Genomic DNA, 19,082 nt, shown 5'->3' on the forward strand with positions numbered 1-19,082 from the left:
ACTTCTTTTAGTTGAAGTGATGGAATTTATGATTGCAAAAATACCTGGTTTACATGGAGATCACTTTTTGTGTAGTAACAGTACAGCCACAACTGAACCCAGTAACAATGCTGACTTCCTCTGATCTGTAAGAGTCTGTGATGAGTCTAATCTGTTGTGTGTTCAGGATTGAAAAGCAAAATTTGTAACCACCTATTGGCTTAGGCAGTTAAGAAGGAAGGTTTAATCTTTGCAGGATGGTGTCGATGTCTGTTCACATGCTTGCCAGCAGTGCAGCTCAGGTCACAGCCAGTGTGCTCCTTCAGCGGTGCCCATCTGTCCTTGCCAGACAACAAGGGCTCCATGCAGCACCTTTGTCACCCCTGCAGGGCGAGCTCCTTCACTGGCATGAGCTGATGCTCTTGTTCATTTACCACTTAGTCCCACAGGCTGAGTGGAGATCAAAAGGACAATTTATCCAAGGGGTCATATATTCAGATGGCATTTTAAGCACATTTGAGGCCATGTAAAGAATTTCCTGGAAAAAAAAAAAAAAAACCACCAGCTCTTTTTGGCCTTAGACATCTCGTTGTCACTGATCTGTTTTGACCTGGTTTCAAAACAAGGAGTTAGTTATCATTCCCGCAATTTCCCTGTCAGTCCCCAGAAGCATGCATATGTGGGATGGTACATTCTTAGCCACAGTTTGGTGAGACCACACTTGGAAAAAAGGTTGCTTACAGTGCTGTATGAAGAACTGCTTGTTTCAGTTCTCGCCTCACATTCATCTTCCGAATGGGCAGACAAGTAAGGATAAATCTGTGTTTTAGGGTTTTAGGCTGAAAACTAGAATTTTCTGGTGTTAGCTCAGACTCTTTGATCATCTTTGTTTGTTATGCCTTAATAGCTGTTATCAGAGACATGCAAAATTTTTAAGCAGCTTAGAGCTAGTACTTGTACTAGAGGATCACTGCAGCGACAGGATTGCAATTGAAATAAGCTAGTTTGTTCCCAGCTGCAGTTTTCTTAGGTGATTGCTATTCCTCCTCTGATTCAATGATTAGTAGTTTGGTGTGATCAGTATTTGATACTATTGATGACACACAGAAAGGATACAGACCATTTCAGAAAGATCAGAAGATACTAAGTATGAACAAAATCATAATTTTCCCTATGTCAGGAAAGACTGTGTATGGCATCAGTTTAAATCTGTTCATCAATTTCATTTTATTTGTACCACAAGTCAGAAAGCAATGACAAATTAAAGATTCCATTATAGTAAGAACATGGTATTTCCCAGTTCATATTAGTCTAGGAGAACCCTTGATTTAAATGCAAATTGGACACACTTTTAGACTTTTTCATCACCAAAAGTCATGAAGTTTTTAAATAAAGAAAACTATGGTCAAAAAAGCAACAAAAAAAAGTAGTCATACTTGCTAACAAAAGTTTACCAAGCCCCAGATATAAGAACATCCTGCAGAAGCCTGTTATGTGGGGGTGTCATGTTATGTTTACTTTTCTGCAATGAAGTTCCAGCCTTAATCCCTTTTTAGCTGTAGTTCTTCATCTCAAGGGTGCACAAGTACTGTAGGATCAGATGCCAGAAGAGGTCAGTGGAAATCTTATGCTTATGTCCAGCTGCTCCTGGGACATTTGACGTAACCCCTGCCTATCCACATGCACCTATATCTATTGGCACTCCCTGCGTCTTCCTGGGGAGGCTTTGCAAACTTCCCCTCTGTGAAGCACACTGTTTTCTAGTGTAGATTTCCCTGTGACACCTTACAGACTACCCCAATCTCTGCTGTGATTGTAGCTTTCCAATGTCATGTCAAATTCCTTGCAACTGAATCTATTGTGTAGTAGCAGGCTGCTGTTTTTGCCACATTGTCAGATCATAAAAGGTTTGACAGAGCTGTGAGTAAACCTATATGTAGAAGCACTAGAGCTATCTACAGCAATTTCACCCATCACTAAATGCAAGTTACAACTGTTGATGACCAAGTGAATACTCTTAATAGCTGTCTGTTACTTTTTATTGAATATATTTAATGAACTGAATGGTTGTAAGAAGGCCTATTATAAATTCAAGATTCCTGTAAAGACATATAATAGATTGCTTGTATGAGTCAAAGCTTTTAATTTGCAGTGCAACTTGCTGAACAATAACTGGTCTATGATCCATTACCATGCCTTATATTCATATTTGATATGCCATTCTGCTGTCATTGGTACAGAATCTAAACTGTAAAAACTAAGAAAAGTTTTGCCATTAGAGGTTTGTGCAAGATATTTTAAGCAAGCATTAAAAAAGTTTTACAGCATACAAATAAAAACCTTAGTCAGGTTTTCATCAAAAGGAAACAGATGCACAACAAGTTGCACGACCTTTTCCAGAATAGGAAATTCAATAAGTGAAAAAAAAAAAAAAAAAAAAAAAAGTTGAAAATATATTTTTGATTAGCATTTTCTTTACTAGGGAAAAAAAAATCTGTTTAATTTTAATTACATGTCTTACTTAACCTAATTTGTGAGATTTCTGGTTTTTATTGAAGTAGATGATTTACTAGCACCTATCATAGTGATCTTTTGCAGCTTAAATCCTCCCCATTAGCAAGAATTAAAGAGTTGTGAGTGCAGGGTCCTTAAGAACAAACAAAGGCTCTGAACATTAGTATACCATCCAGCCAGTGGAAGTGCAACCAACACCCACATCTCCATCACTTCTTCTACACCAAAGGGCAAAGAGGATTTGGACCTATCAAAGGCCTGGACATTCTGTGATTACTCATAGGATAGTAACATGAAGTCTTACTAGGATAATTGTTCTGAAGTCCTCAGGATAAAGCCAGAGAGGCTGCAATAATGTTCACCTGCTGTACAAATGTACCAGATAACACCATAGAGTTAATGTTTAATACCTGAGCTATGCTCAGATATTCAGAAATTATTCTGAAGAACTTCCTTTCTGGATTAAAAAGCAGTGTTTGCACATAAAAACAGAGACAATTTTCACTTCTAGAATGGGAGTTGTAGTCAAAGGAAAATATATTATGGGGAGGAAGTTCTGAGTATTTTTTAAAAATAATTCCAATAAGCAACAAATGCAGACTCTGTGTTGCACCAAAGGCTGGTCTTTGTTGGGTTTTGGCAGCAAATACATGAGTAGGTCATGTATTTGCTGCCAAAGATGACTAGGGAAGCTTAGAAGAATGACCCTCATACAATCATCTATTGATTTTTCCGAGTGTTTGGGAGGTGGATTTGTTGAAGATCTTCTGGGAAACCAGCAACACTTTTCAAAGAAAAAAGAAAAAAAACACTCAGCCATCAGAAAACACAGTAGAGAGCAATGAGGTGATTAAGTACCCATTTTTCCAATCAGCCTGGCAGTGAGAAGCCAGAATACTGACAAGCATTGAGTACTTGTTTACCCAAGGAGAATTAATGGCTCTATCATGCAAATTCAACAGTAACACTGAGTGTTTACTGGAGCATGACTAATGTGATTTAATTATAAATCAGATAATACTGCATAACTTTGACATTTACAATTGTCCTTGGTCTGCCCACTGCTCTCCTGATGCCTGCAGATGTTCTTTGAGATGTGGGTTGGAAGGAAAGTCTGGCTTCTGATTTCCAATCCCCATGGATCAGGTTGCTGCCAGCTGTCATGCTCATGACTATGCTAATGGACCATTCTGTGCAATGCCACTGGATAAAAATACAGAAATAACTCAAATATTCATTCACAAATTAAGTAGCCCCTTTTCATATTACAAGAGCAAGGCCATACCAAAATGAAGTTGTGTAAATGTTGGTCTTGCTGTGTCTGCCTTTAGCACAGCCTCTCTGAACACTTTCAAGGCTGAAGAGGATTCAAAATTAGTTCCCACTGCTGAACAGTGTCACAAAGCCTCTCTGCAGGTGTATCTGAATTAGAAGAGCTGTATCATCAACATGGAATATGTGATAAAGAGAATGTAATCTGCAATCATAAAAAAAAAAAAAAAATCCAGAGGTGCTTATAGCATAGACCAGGAATCAGGGAAGATTTCAAGCAAGGGAGGATCACCAGTGTAAGTGTATTGAGGAGGCTGAACAATTACAGATGGGGATAAAATTTAGACTTTTATACCACTAATAAAAAGATTTAATTTGATCTGCTTCTTACTTTCAAGGACATACTTGTATCTAGATGGAAGGTTTCTTTCAGGCTTTATTATGTCTTCATCTCTGCAAATTAAACATAAATTGCCTTTGATTAATAGTACAAATCTATGTTACATCTTGGGACAATAGTTGGCCTGCTAAAATCCGCCCAATTATCAGCAGATGTCTGCTCATATCCTCATGAAGTTGAAGATGTCCAGTATGAACAGCATGTGCAGGAGTTTCTTAGCTTAAAATGGATGACACCACTGAAATACTGCCCGAAAACATCCAGCTCTTCCCACTTCAGATTTGTGTCTATTCAAATCAGATTACAGAAATCCTGCCGTGGTCAGAGAAGGCTCCATGTAAACAAAGTAAAAAAAATCCTTGCTTTGTAACAGAGGAGAGACACTGTTGCTACCTTGGTTGCCTCTGATGTGTGTTTTCCTCCAGCACTAAAAGATTCTACCTTTAATGTACTCCATGTGCTAATAATGTCAGCTTTACTGAAAGCATACTACATTTGGGTTTTGTATTTCACATGCAACTACCTGGCTTTCCAAAGAAGCTGTGCAATAATTTCCAGTCAGGTTCAGGTGTTTCTGTTCCACTGCCCTTTAGAAGATTGTTAGCTACTGTTTTTTATGAAGAATGAGAACCTTGCAAACATAAATCAGGAAAATTTCCAGCTGGAAAGCCCAAGAATTTGAGAGGCTGAGCATATTTTTTTCAATTGTGAATCTAAAATTTTGAGAGTGCTGTAGTATTTCTCCCTCCTTCAACAAGTGAAAAGGGTACACACCAAAGCTTTATTGATATAGATCCACAGAGATTGTTTTATTTCCCTTCCCCCTTTCTTTTGGGACAGTCAAATTTCAGGCTATAGGTGAGCAGCAGAATACCTTGCCAGGCTCTGACATAGGTGTTCACACAGGAAAGAGGAGAAACCATGAACCTAGCCAGCTTATGCTTCCAGGCATCCACATAATTACAAATGAAGTTTTAAAGCAAATTCTTTTAATACCTGAAAATTTAGTAGAACTGGAGATTTAAAGGTTAAAGGTGATTAAAAAATAAAAAATAAAGTATTTCTGGGGTGTGTTTATGCCCACTGAGTACAGCTGAGGCTTTGGCTCCTCAGTGGGTTTCTAACAACAATTGTATTAATACTACATAGAAATGCGGGGAAGAAGTACACATTGTAAAGGGAAAGGAAAATCCCTTTGTGTTAGAAATAAATAAGGCAGCTTTGACTAATGTGAATGTTTTTATTCTGCAGGGAAAAACACAGAGTGCTGTGTAAGTCAGTGGAGTCTGATAAAGGCAATTTCCTCACTCCTTACTGTCATGATTACAGCTTACCTGAGTCTCTGTGTGATCTCACCTAATCCTGCAACAAAGGGACCTTTCATCTTAAAATAATTTCAGCACACAGCTATTCAAGGAAGAGATGTGTTCAAGGTTCTGCTTTGCCCCTTTGGCACAAGAGAGAGATTTAGTGACTTAGGAATCAATATCCTATTTTCAGCCTTCTCATTTGTCACTGCCTAGAGCACTTCTGAAAAGAAGACTTCCAATCCTGAATCCTTCTTATCACCTCATTATAATACCCAAAAGTTTTGTCCCTTCTGTACATCTGAATAGAGAGACAGAAATTTGGACATTGTGTAATTAGCAGGAGACTGGAAACTGAAGCTAGACAAATAATTGGAAACCAGACGCACATTTTGTACAACTGCCAAATCTGAGGGTAAAGGAAATGTCTTCATTTTGAAAATGTTACATCATGGACATTATGACAAGATTTCCTTCTGGGAGCTGTAGTCTATCAAACACTTGGGAGACCTTGGGCTAAGCAAAGGACTAACTTTAAAAAGAATATTAAGAGTGAATTTGCATGTATTTTTATATGCAAGTTCGTTTTAGTTATCTACTTAAGCTTTTTGAATAAATGTTTCTTCACAAAACTCAACGAGCTGATTCCACAAGCCAGACAAAATAAAATGTATCACAGCCAAACATGAGATTAAGCACAGAGCTCTGTAAAACCAATTTATTTCAGTTCTCCCGGCTAATAGATGAAAAGCAATTCTGAGCAGTTTTTATCTGCTTTATAACCTGTAAGATTGCATGCAAAGAACCCAAGTATGAAATCCATATCCATATTTTCAAGAAAGTAAACAAGCAAAATGGGGTAAATAAGGTAGTTATTTCCATTGATTTTAAGGAAAAGCCCTTGCAGTAATGTTATAGACAATAAAGACCATTTTAATATTGTATTTTGGTCAAACAAAGTGGAGACATAACACAGGATCTGCAGTAATTAAGTCTCACAGAGGGACTACAAGAGAAAAGGATTTAGGACAGCCAGCAAATAAAACCTCTGTGCATAACTGACAAGGATAGTCACACCTTAATCTAATTGATCTCCTGAAATATCATGTGCTGTCAATGAATGGCACAGGTTTTGGAAAGTGAGAGAGAAATGGTGACAAGATAAAGGTAAACTTGATGCTGCTTATGCAAAGACATAGAATGACTTGGCAACTATGACAAGTGCTCCAGACTGGGACTCAGGAAAGACAGGTTCTAGTTTACTAATGCAAATTAATTGGATTATATTATTTCATCTCAGGTTTCTACCTCCTTAATTGGAGGAATAGATCTTACCTCACTTTAAAATGCATCATATGAACTGATAGGAACAGAGCATTAAGTATAGGGATTTGGTATACGGTTAAAGGCAAAACCTGAAACCTGGTGTAGCCCAAATACAGAGTTAAACATTTCTAACTTTGGACACAAAAATTATACATTAAAATCTTCCTATTATGAGGAGTCAAGTCTTTTAACATATTCCTACAATATATCCAATTCCTTTTTCTCAAACACTATAATAAATGTTTTTAAACTAGGTAACAAGGTAGCAGAATTAAAACAATAATGAAAAATAAATATGAGATGATCCAAAGTAACTGATGATCATTGCCTGATTGAAAGCTAAGTAAAGACACATTGCTGAGATTATTCCGCTATTAAATATTTTAGACAGATATATATTTCTAATATAGAAAAGAAGAAAAGGATTGAGGCTTTGGCAGTTTGTATTTATCTAGGTGAATTGCTCACAAGGAATTCTGGCAGATGGTTGATCTGCCCTGTGGAATAGTTTAAAAGTCTTCTTCTTTGAAGTTCAGTGTTAACTCTTTGAATATCCACCAAAACCTATTTTATTAGCATGCCAGATCTATAGTTCTAGATGTGATTTGCAATCCAGAGGACCAAATATGTCAGTATTTTCTGGTGCACATTCTTGTAATAGTATTCATTAAAATTCTTCAGTTCAGAGCCATAGAACTGTTCTTCCTGGCACTATTCCAAGCACAGCTGAAATGAATTACGCCACTTCCAGCAAAAGTCATAACATAGAAATAACTAAAACCTTTAAAAACTAAGTCCTTCTGCTATGTGTGAATGCATAGCTGAGGTGTATGAATTAAGAGCTTAGGTCCGGTGGATAGGCACACAGAATAAGCATACATGTAGTGTGGGAAAATAAAGGAGAAATACAAAAGTTTTCTAATATATATCACACAACATAATCAGAGAAGCAATTATGTAATAAAGTCACCCTGACAGATTTCCCAGTGATGCAAATCCAATAGAATAAAAAACTCAAGAATCATACTGCAAAATCTTTTCAGATACTGCATTTTTTTCTTGTATTACTGTCCAAATATGTGTGTGTGTGTGTGTCTATAAATATGTTTTTAATTTTTTTTTTATATATATATAAGTTTTGTCCTAGTTTCAGCCAGGACAAAGTTAATTTTCTATACTATCTGGGAAGGGGTCATGGCCAGACCCTTATGTTATTGGATGACATTTCACATCACTTTTGACAGGCAAGCAAAGGGACATGCTCTCTCCTTCCAGTGGCGAGAGAAAGGGTGGAGGGCAAAACAGTCCAGTATTGTTTTATTTTCCATATATTTTCCATATTTTCCAATCTTTTGTTATTAACATCATAGCTGTTATTGTTTTATCATCTCATTGCTGTTTCCAGTAAATTGTTTGTATCTCAGCCTGTGATTTCACATTTTTGTGTTTTTAATTTTCAACTCCATCCCTGGAGAGGAAAGGGGGAGGGGAAAGAGTGAAGGAAGGAAAGCAAGCAAGTGATAACTGGCTTAGGTAAATCTCCATGAGGTCAGAGAATTGGGGCGTAGTATTCCTAAACCATTACACAATTATATATTAAAATCTCATAAAACATTTGAGAATGTGGGATTCCATGTACATCGTCTGGCTAAATATCAAAAAGGCTCCAGAGGCTTACATTTACCAAATCTCTCAATGACCTGAAGGCCACATTATTTTTCTCTAGAAGGTGGGAATTATAAATATTTGGTATTATGATAGATATTCATTGTTATCTGTTGCCCAGATAACACTGTTATTATCTGGGCAACATCTAGAAAAATTTAGAATCCTGCTGAATTATAGGTTTAACAGCTTTTCTAATGTTTGTTGTTTTAGTCCACTATAAAGTAATCGCTCATAAAAGATGCAGTGCTGCAGTTCAGAAATGCTGCACCAGTTCCATGGAACTAGTCAGTTTACACAATTCAAGTTTTGGCCTTTATGGGCATGCAAAAGCTTACATAAATGCATGGAAATGGAAACATAAATATACAGAGATACAGATATAGATGGATACAAATTGCCCTTTGAATAATGAGAACTATAAAAATGTCTGAGCATGTTGGCATTCAAAGACTCTTGTTTCCCTGATCTCATCAGGAGACTCTTCATTTTCTCTCAGTCTGAACTTCTTCCCAGCTAGCACTGATCCCAGACCAACCTCTGAGGAGCATTGTCTTCATGGTTTATGTGCTTCTATCACTGGCTTTTGGCTTGTCTTTTACTTTTTCCCTCTCTTTAGGAGACACACAAACCATTACAAAACAAATATTACAAGTCTGCCTACATTTTGGGTACCCCATGTTTCACCCAGGGTTGGCTGAATGTTCCAGTGGGTTTGCCTTTATAACTCTACTGTCCCCATCCCCTTAGGTATGTAAGTATTATCCTAGCTCGTATCTCATACCAGAGGTTTCAACTATTATAAAAATTTTTTATTGCTCTTTAATATGTAAAAACACAGCCGTTAAAAACACAACAGACAGGGAACATAATTTGCAGTATTTTAGAAAATTTTGCTCCCTACATTGTTTTAAATTGGTATAAGTTGTTGCTTGTGTGGTGCCTTTGCTCTTCAAATGTAAGGAACTTACTGCAAGTAAGAGCCAGACCCACGTCATTCCATATTTGTGTTTTGATTCCTAAAGTTCACTATATTTGCCAGATCTGGATTTTCCAGCAGCGATGCAAGTGGAAAGAGTTGCTTGATATTGAAGTATCCATAGAAACTACAGGTTTTATGTATTATATAGGACTTTTTGCCCAGCCTCTTCCACTACTCAAGAATGAAGGAACAGCCAATTCCTTAAATATATACACTCAGTTATAATACATGTTCACAAAACAAACTGTCATAAAAGACCCAATCTTGAGCTTTATAAAACTGTGTGATAAATCAATTTACTGTCCCCACATAATGCTGCACAGAGATAAAGTATTCATACTACCTACCAAATCTCTGCCCTAAGAGTTATTAGGCAATGCAGCTTACCAGTTTGTACCAGCGTTTTAGTTAATATTCAGTAAATAAAGAGGGAAACTTTGCACTTCAGCAGTATGATAGTACTAGTATATTCATGATCTGGAAATGTTTATATCTTTATCTCAGTTTTGAGATAGAAATCCATATAATATAAATTTTTTTCAAGTCAAAATAGTGTATTTTTGCACCAATTTTCAATTCAGCCAAAATTAAAGCCTATGTCTTTTAGGTAGGGAGTCTACCATCAGCAGCCCAGGAGTGAGACAAGGTATGCTACAGCTAGAGTTTTGGGATGCACCAACAGGTCTCTGGCTGGTGGAAGCTTGCTCAAGTCCATCTCCTCAAGTAACATGTTCACACCCATGTCAGCAAACCCTTTAATCTGTAGCTTGCAATCAAGCTCAAAAGACATGACATAATGAATACTCTTCAGCAGCACTAATTTTGATGCAACTTGTGAATCTTAGGAGTCTCATTGCTTCAACTGATGCAAAATAAATTAACCAAAACAACAAAAAATCACCCTTTCTTAAATTAATGTGGAAAAAATTAAACAAACAGACAGGTGTGATTATTCTGGTTTCCCAAGGGAGCCAATACTTGTTTTCCTGATGCCACAGGGAAATGTGCCCATTTCAGTAATTAAAATAGATCCAATTCCTCTTCACCATTGTGTTTTCCAGCCTAGAAAGTTTCACTCTTTTTTCTCTTCCTTTTTTTTTTTTTTTTTGATTGTGAGAAGGTTGATCTGAAAAAAACCACTTTTTTTTCTATCAGGCGAATATCTTGATGATTCCCAAGAATGCCAGTTGTGTGAAATATCCTGTCAGAAATGCATTGGACCTGAGTCAGACCACTGCATCAGCTGCCCACTCAGAAGGTAATTGTCTTCCAGCACCAGCACAGTACAAAGATCTCACATTATCATATGGAGAAGGGGCTGTATTCTTTTTAGCAGAGAATACAGAAGCAAGAAGTGTCTAGGGCAAAAAAAAATCCACGGGACTTGAGAAAGCAATTTTTATGTAAACGAAATAGCTGGCTACACAAGCAATTAATGTTTAGCTGTGTGATTGTCAGGTTTCTACCTGAGAATGCATGTTCTTATTGCTCTATTTTACCTATAGGTAAAATAAGAAATTTATAGGTAAATAGAGCAAATTTTACCTATAGGTAAAATAAATTTTCTTTCGTTGTCATCCTTTCTAAACTATAATTGCTGGAATCATAACTGGCAATTTTAACAACAAAAATTAGGGCATCTGTAGCTCTACACAGTTATAAGGATTGGCTCAAGGCACGAGTATGGATGCTGAGGCTAATTCTGGGAGATATTCATAGCACCTAAGCATCATTCTCTAACTGAGGTGTTAGGGAATAGGCCGATATTTCTAACCTGCCATGAGGATTGAACAGAACAAGAAAGAAGCTTTTCCAAAGGGCTTCAAAATCAGAGGTTTATGTTTAGGTCATATCAAACCTGTTCCAAAAGGCTACTACCCATACATGCCCTACCCATAGCTGTGTTCTCACACAAATAACTCTGGTTCTGTTGCACTGAATTGTGTTGTAGCCAGCTGACATTTCCACTGGTATGAAAGCAGGATCAGATCATCTAAGACAAGGAAAGAAAATCCCTGAGAAGTTCTGCAGTTTGCCCTGAAAATATCTATTATATGACTATCCCAATGGTAGACATACCAAGATCAATGGAGTCCAAGCAAATTTGTAAGTGAGGAAGCATTATTAAATTCTGTTACATCAGAAATGACAGGAGAGAAAATCTGGACAGAATTCTGGACTGTGGAGTGGATTTCTCCCATTCACAATGGCATTTAAATTAGATTGTCTGTTCCTTCCTTGCAACCTATATAGTGAGCTTCACATGCAGATATTTACAAAGCAAAGAAGGAACCAAGCTGAACCACCATTATGCTGGACCACCGAGGTGTTTGCAGGAATGAGGTCTCAGAGATCTTTTGGAAGGATGTTGCTTTAACCACCATGATAAATTCTCTAAAAATTCTGAATTTTGGTATCTAACCTTTCTGTGCATTATGAAAGCTGCTAGAAAAAGTAATATTAAATGGAGCAGTCTATAATAAAAGAAATAATAATACAGAGAAAACTTGCCCAGAGGCAAGAGCTCCTTATGAAAATTCAGGGTAGATTTATTTATTATTATTATTTCAGGGTCAATTTATTTTAATAAAATTTCTGTCAGATTGTTTGATACATGACAATGCTGCTACCTGGGTTTGTTTTGTTTTGTTATTCTTTAGGTTTTTTTAAAAAGAAAAATGATATGAAACTGTAGTTTTTTACCCAGACAAACTGATAATCACAAAACTCCTTGTCCATCTGTTTACGGTTTGAAGCAAGGTTAGTGACAAGATCTAACCAGATGTTTCCCATTAGGGGCGAAATAACAAAGAGCAAGAAGAACAAGAACAAAGACCATTGTGAGAGCTGCTTGTAAGGATGGCTATCATTAGAGCTAGCACATGTAGTTGAACTAATATTTGCATGCCATATAAGCATAAGTCTAGCTACTTCCAGTACCTCTGTCAATTTCTCCTTTTCTTTCAGAATAAATATAAAAATGATCATAGCAAATGAAATTTATAAAGACATATTGCAGATATTCTCTAGCACCATTGACTGACTCCAAGAAAACATGCCCTATCTTAATGCAATGGAAAGCCTTTTGTTGTCTAAGTGTACTCCAAGTCTGTACTATTGGCCAAAATGGCACTCAACTTCTCTAAGTCCTCAGATAGCAAAGTGATCAAAGCAGTTAAGTGTAGAGGATGACAGCCTTTTCTTTCTTGTTTTCTTAGAAAGGAAAACACTTAAAATCTAGCCAATTTATTTTATGTTCTTTCTTTCCATAGTCTGTGAATGATGCACAAATAGATGCATTTCTATTTTTCGCTCAAGCAGATTAAAACAGTAGACATTAAGGAGCAGTGGAAAATGAACCAAAATTTTTCATTACATAAAAGGATTTGTTAGCAAATGTTTAATTTCCAGCAAAAAGAAATCATTTAGCAGCCAGAAAACTACGCACTTATAGATAGATGTATGTCCTGGTTCCAGCCAGGATGGAGTTAATTTTTGCAGTAGACAGGAGGGGCATGGCTAGGGCTGGGAGGTTATCCAGTGCTACCTGATTTTATTTCCAGGGGTGAGGGAAGGGGTCCCTTTACAGCCACAGAGTATGGCACGGTCAGGTATTGTCACATAGAGGTGAGTACTGGCATGTGAATCATCCTACTGCAGTATGGATGTTATTAGTATTCTTGCTGTTACTCTTCATTTTCCTTTTTCACTGCTGTTTCCAGTAAACTGTTCTTACTTCAACCCATGTTCCTTACCTTTTGTGCCTCCAGTTCTCATGTCTAATTCACCTTGGAGGACAGGGATGGGTGAGTGAGCAAGAAACATGTGGTTTAGAGTGTTTTGGTGGCAGCACTAAATTGGGGAATTCCATTGCTGAACCACAGCAGGCTTGTTTGGCAATGAAATGTGGGGCATGAAGGGTTGAGATAATAACGGACTTGAGCATTTGTATGTGCCTCCATATATGCTCTATATGCTTCTGACAGTATTCTGTTTCACAGGAGGGAGGAGGATCAGGATTGCTCTCTTGCTGTACTATGTGATATCAGTTTATGACATAATGACATCAAGGGAAGTGAGGGTTATCCAAATGTGTATCCAAAGCTGCTCTTCTACCCTTATGTCAGGGAATCTTCTACCCTTATCTACTTTTGGGTATACATTAATAATCATACCCAACCTGTGGGAGAACAGGAGTGGATGATTTTCCCCATCTTTTCACCTTCCTTTTCTCCTTCAGACAGCTTATGAGAATTTTTTATTTCCTTTAGATGTTAAGGAATGCATGTTCTTTTTTCTGTGTCTGGTATGTCTCCTCAGTGTGGTCTACACTATGTTTAGGGTCAAAAAAGAGATTTCTAGGAAGTCCATTCAAAGATTTGCCCTGAGTGTGGGTAGATTTGAGTGACATAGAATATGGGAGAAAATGGAATTTTCTGAGGGAAGATTCTCTCTTACAATGGTTTGGAACCATTGAACAGCTACAGGACCCTAATAAACTGACAGAATATATGCAAGGAAAATGCTGGGACAACTCCATAGATGAGCAACTTACTGCAATGTCCTGGATCCTGCCTACTCTTTAATGGACACAGGTCAATACTAGACAGTGCCCTCAGGGAAACGAGGAGGAAATCAGACCAATCAGCACCATGGCTACTCAAATTGCAGCTGAAGCAGAGGAACAGCTCAAGCAGGTAGCAGCTGCCCCGATACTATACAGAAGTAGAAATCCAAGACCAATTCAGTTTGCTTTGTGATGAATGAAGAGGAATCAGGACCTTGTGGAAAGATTGTCCAAGACTTTGGACAGATTTGAAAGTCTCAAGAAAGTTAGAGAGTCCCATGCCCCACCAACACAGACCAGAGCCTCTGCTACCAGGGAGCAAGTGCCCCACTGCATGGGAGAGAGTACACACAATGAGATAACCTGTGCTTTTTCCTGTGTGACTACAGAGAAGACATAAGGAAGTGGGATGGAAAACCCACCTCTGCCCTGGCAACATGGGTACCTGAGCTGAGAGAAAGAACAACAACCACAGGAAATTCTTCTAGGATAAATGCCGCTCCAGTTTCCACTGGACAAGTACTCAGACAAGAAAAAAAGACCTGATGTTACTTCCAATCCTCTTGAAGTTCTCCAGTTTATATTTACAAGAAGCAAGCAATGAGTACTCTGACCAGGCTTGGAGGGGCCCTGCCTCCAGCCAGGGGGAGGAAAAGGACGTGGCCTGGCATATGAGACCCAGAGGAGCGTAAGGTTTTAGTTGACACTAGTCCACAATGCATCCTGATGCCATCAAGATATGTAGAGGAAGAATCCATTTCTAATCCTGGGGTGACAGGGGGAACTGGACAGCTGACTGTACTGGCAGCTGAAGTGACTCTGTCTGGGAATGAATGGCAAACACACCCCATTGTAAATGGCTCAGAGGTCCCATGAATCCTTAGCAGAGATTACCTCAAGAGAGGGCATTTCAAGGACCCAAAAGTCCTTGTTGGGCTTTTGGGATAGCTGATGTAGAGGCAGAGGAAGTTAGACAGCTGAACACCTTGCCTCGTCTCTCAGGGGACCCTTCTGCTGTGGGACTGCTGAAGAACAACAGGTACCAATCACTACCAAAGCAGTGCACATCGATAACACCACACCAGCCAGGACTCTGTGACCCCCAGCCATGAGGTGGGTCTGGAGAACCAGGGAGTGGCCAGCAAGACTCACTCACCCTTTAGCAGTCCCCTATGGCCAGTGTGTAAGTCCAGTGGAGACTGACAGTGGACTACCATGGCCTGAAGAAGTCACACCACCACTGAGCACTGCTGTGCCAGGTGTGCTGGAACTTCAGTATGAACTGGAGTCCAAGGCAGCAGAGTGGGGCCATCACTGACTCTGCAAATGTATTTTTCTCCTTTCTTTCTGCAGAAGAGTGCAGGCCACAATTTGCTGGAGGGTCATTTGGTACAGCTGAAGCTGCTCACCCCGAGAGTGGAAACACATTGTATTTGCCATGGACTGACACAAACTGCACTAGAAAAGGCAGAGACTCCACAACACTTGCAATACATTGACAAAATCATTGTTTGGGGAAACACAGGAGAGGAAACTTAGAGAACACAGCGAAGATAATTCAAATAATCCCAAAGATTTTATCATAAAACAAACTGAGACAAAGGGAAGTCCCAAGAAATTCAATTTTTAGGAGCAAAATTACAAGAGGCAGATTGTCAGTTTCAAATGGATGTGGTCAACAAAATAGCAGCTATGTCCACACCAAACAGCTAGAAAACCCCATGAGTTTTCCCTAAGTGCTGTGGGTTTTGGTATGCATGTTCCAGATTATAGTCAGATTGTACATCTGCTCCATAATGTGACAGGAAAAAAGTAGGATTTTTAAAGGGGTCTTGAACAGCTACAAGCTCTTAAGCAAATTAAAGAGGAGGTTGTCTATGCAGTAGCCCCTGGGCCAGTCAGGGGCTATTTTTTTTTACAGGTTGTAAAAAATGTGCTCCACACTGCGGGCAGGAGAATGGTCCTTCCTGGAGTCACTGGTAAACAGCTTCAGGGAAGAGTAGAGGACAACCACTGGGGTTCTGGAGTTGGGGACACAGCAGATCTGAAGCCTGACTGGAAAGTACATGCTGATGAAGGGGTTTGAGCTGTTTTAGAAGAAGATGGTGCTGAAACACAGCTGCTCCCAGCACTCTGAATGTCAGCAAATGGCTGGATTTCAAAGAGGAAGTCCCTTCCACACATCATCCACCACGCTACATGGAGTAAGTGGATTGTGCCAATCATACCATGACCTCAAACAGGAAAACACAGTTGCCCAGGGATTTTGGAAGCTACCATGAACTGGCTCGAAGGTGAAAATTTCATCATCAGAAGAGGAAGAGGAGGAGAAAGTGGAAGGCTGAAGATGTCCCACAATACAATTGACTGAAAGAAAATGAAAAGTAATACACTCGATCAGTAGATAGATGTTCAGTAGATCAGATGGTTCCTGACATACTGTAGGGATACATTGCAAGTGGAAAGATGCTGTAGCGTGCTGACATAGCAAGTCACAAGATGTTGAAGTACACTATATCAAATTGCAAAGCTGAAAGCAATTCAGCTGGCTATAGATATTGTTGCATGAGAAAAATGGCCAGCACTCTCTCCACCTTTACATTGATTCACTGAATGATAGCAAACTGTCTGTGGAGGTGGTTGGACCAATGGAAAAAGACCATTGGCAGCACAGGTAAAAAGCAAAGGCCACATGGTGAATTAACACTTGAGGTTCTGCCTGCTGAGCTCACCCTGGCCAAACAAAAGCTCATGTATAGAAGTGGATAAAGTCTCTGTGGTGCATATGAAGAATGTAATGGAAGACAGGTTGAATTAGTCCTGCTTCAAGCAAAGGTAAACCCATCCATGGGAGCTGGTGGACTTGGTGGGTAGAGGGCCAGGGAAACACGATTAGTTGCTCAAGGGGATTTGATATTTTGTGTTAGAACTGTCTGTAATGTTGAATTGTATAATATTTGTTGCTGAATGACACTACATACACACAGAGTATTCCATAGCTACCATGGACAACGAGTATAACCGGTTCCAGATACATCAGTTGTGAGCTCCTGATGCAGCAACCAGCTGACAGCACACCAGCCCTCCTGCCCAGGAAGGTCTAGGATGGGTAGAAACCACAGTCTTTGACTAGATAAATTTAACAGACATGTTTGGAGGGACAGCTGTTGACTATGGAGATTATACCTGTTCTTGTGTGTGTATGCATATATATAAATCTGTGTGAATAACTGGAAGGTGTCAGCTGGGCAAGACACAAATGGTTCAGAGGTGAATCTTGTCCTGGTTCCAGCCAGGATACAGGTAATTTCTGCAGCAGGCAGGAGAGGCAGGGCTATGATTTGGATGTTTTTCTAAACTGCTGCACTGTTAGTTCCAGGGGTGGGGGAAGGGGTCCCTTTCCAGGCATGGCATGGCCAGTCAGGTATTGTCAGGGGTTCCCTGTGGTATGAGCACTGGCATGAGAATTGTTCATCTGTTGTACACTTTGTAATTGATACTGTTCCTGTTACTGTTAATTTTCTTATTTCTTTGCTATTTCCAGTAAATTGCTCTTATCTCAACCTGTGATCTTTATCTTTTGTCCATCCAATTCTCCTCTCCATCCCCAGCAGAGGAGGGGGAGGAAGGCGCAGGATTTGGAGTGTTTCAATGGGAAAACTAAATTGATAAATATCCTTCTTAACAACAACATGTAAGTCTAAAAACACAGCTGAAGACAAATATTCAGAAAAATATTCGACTTCATGTACAAGGTCATATTACTGAAGCCATGGTACTTTTTAAAGGCAGTCTTAAAAGTAAAATAGATGGGTTTTCCTTCACAAAGTATTGCTTTCCTTTTAGCAGGCACATGAGACCTCTGTTAGAGATTGGGATATAAGGACATCTAGGTAAAGGACCAAAAATTGATTTTTCTCAGAAAAATATTTCAGAGAAAAATAATCTTTGAAGTCTAAGATTCATGTTCAAAACAATTTTCATATAGTAAATACTATGAATAAGATCAAGAAAGCAAAGTCTTGAAGCTCAAGGACTTGTAAATAAAGTGAGAGAAGAATTTATGGAGTTTCTTTTCAGTTTTCTTTAGAATTAAAGAGCAAATAGTAGCTAAATTGGTAATTATGCCTCTGTCTTCTTTAAAAGAGTCTTTGATGACGGCCGCTGTGTTATGCAATGTCCCAGAGGAAAGTTTGAATTCAAACAACACTGTCACTTGTGCCATCACACCTGCTTGGACTGCAGTGGAAGTGAACCTAACAAATGCACCACTTGTGGAACAGGTAAGTAAAATTTCCTTTTGCCGCTTTTTCCCCTCCCTTGGCCTCCAATTTCCCTTTTCCCTCAGTTCTCAAAGGCCAGTTGTTAGATCCAATAAAATGAGTAGTGCTTTTACTACCAATTTGCATCATAATCTTCTTGTGACTCTGAAGGGAATTGGAACTCAACTTTTTTTTAAGCACAAGAAAACACAATTCTGTATTGTCCTTTCAACTTAATGCATTTCCCTTGGTGTTTTTTTTTAAATAGGGGCTATGTTAACATAAACAAGGGAAGAAAAAAAAAAAAAAGGGACAGAAAACCTACATAGCCTGCTTCTGGAAAAGAAAGCTTTATACATGCTTCCCCCACCCACTGCACAGGATGTGCTATACTGAAATGGAGCCAGTCTGCTCAAGCAGGCAGGGAGCCAGGCTGCTTTCCTAAGCATCTCTCATCTAGGGAAAGGCTAAGAAACAAGTGTGGTGGGTTCCACTGGAGATTGCTGTGTCCCTACAGCTGAATAAACAGGGTTTGCAAAGAGAAGCTTATCACCAACACACACTTTTATAGATCTTAGATTGGGAGGAAGGCTAATGTAGCTAATTTTGTGGAAATTCCAAAAAGCCAATCTTCCCCTTTTGAAATTCTGTTTTAAAAAATATTTCCTATTGTCTCTCTAATACCTGATTAGCAAAAACCTGAGGCCATTACCTCCAAGTATATTCAACTAGTCTGAACTGACTAGTTGGAAATGAGTATTTAAGATGAAATTTATAATAGAGAGTAATTTTTATGAGCTGTGTTCTG

At 38.8% G+C, this 19,082-nt stretch overlaps 1 protein-coding gene across 4 annotated transcripts in view; it reads left to right on the top strand.

Annotated features, from left to right (window-relative positions):
- Positions 1-19,082, top strand: part of PCSK5 (proprotein convertase subtilisin/kexin type 5) — a 229,367-nt gene that overhangs the window by 173,797 nt on the left and 36,488 nt on the right. For all 4 annotated transcript variants that reach the window (XM_030258053.4, XM_072922008.1, XM_072922006.1 and 1 more), the window contains exons 21-22: positions 10,601-10,703; positions 18,159-18,295. In XM_030258053.4, the coding sequence (XP_030113913.2) occupies positions 10,601-10,703; positions 18,159-18,295 (240 nt within the window). The remainder of the gene's footprint in view (positions 1-10,600; positions 10,704-18,158; positions 18,296-19,082) is intronic.

This window comes from Taeniopygia guttata, chromosome Z (assembly GCF_048771995.1).
Source record: "Taeniopygia guttata chromosome Z, bTaeGut7.mat, whole genome shotgun sequence".
Classification (NCBI taxonomy): Eukaryota; Metazoa; Chordata; class Aves; order Passeriformes; family Estrildidae; genus Taeniopygia; species Taeniopygia guttata.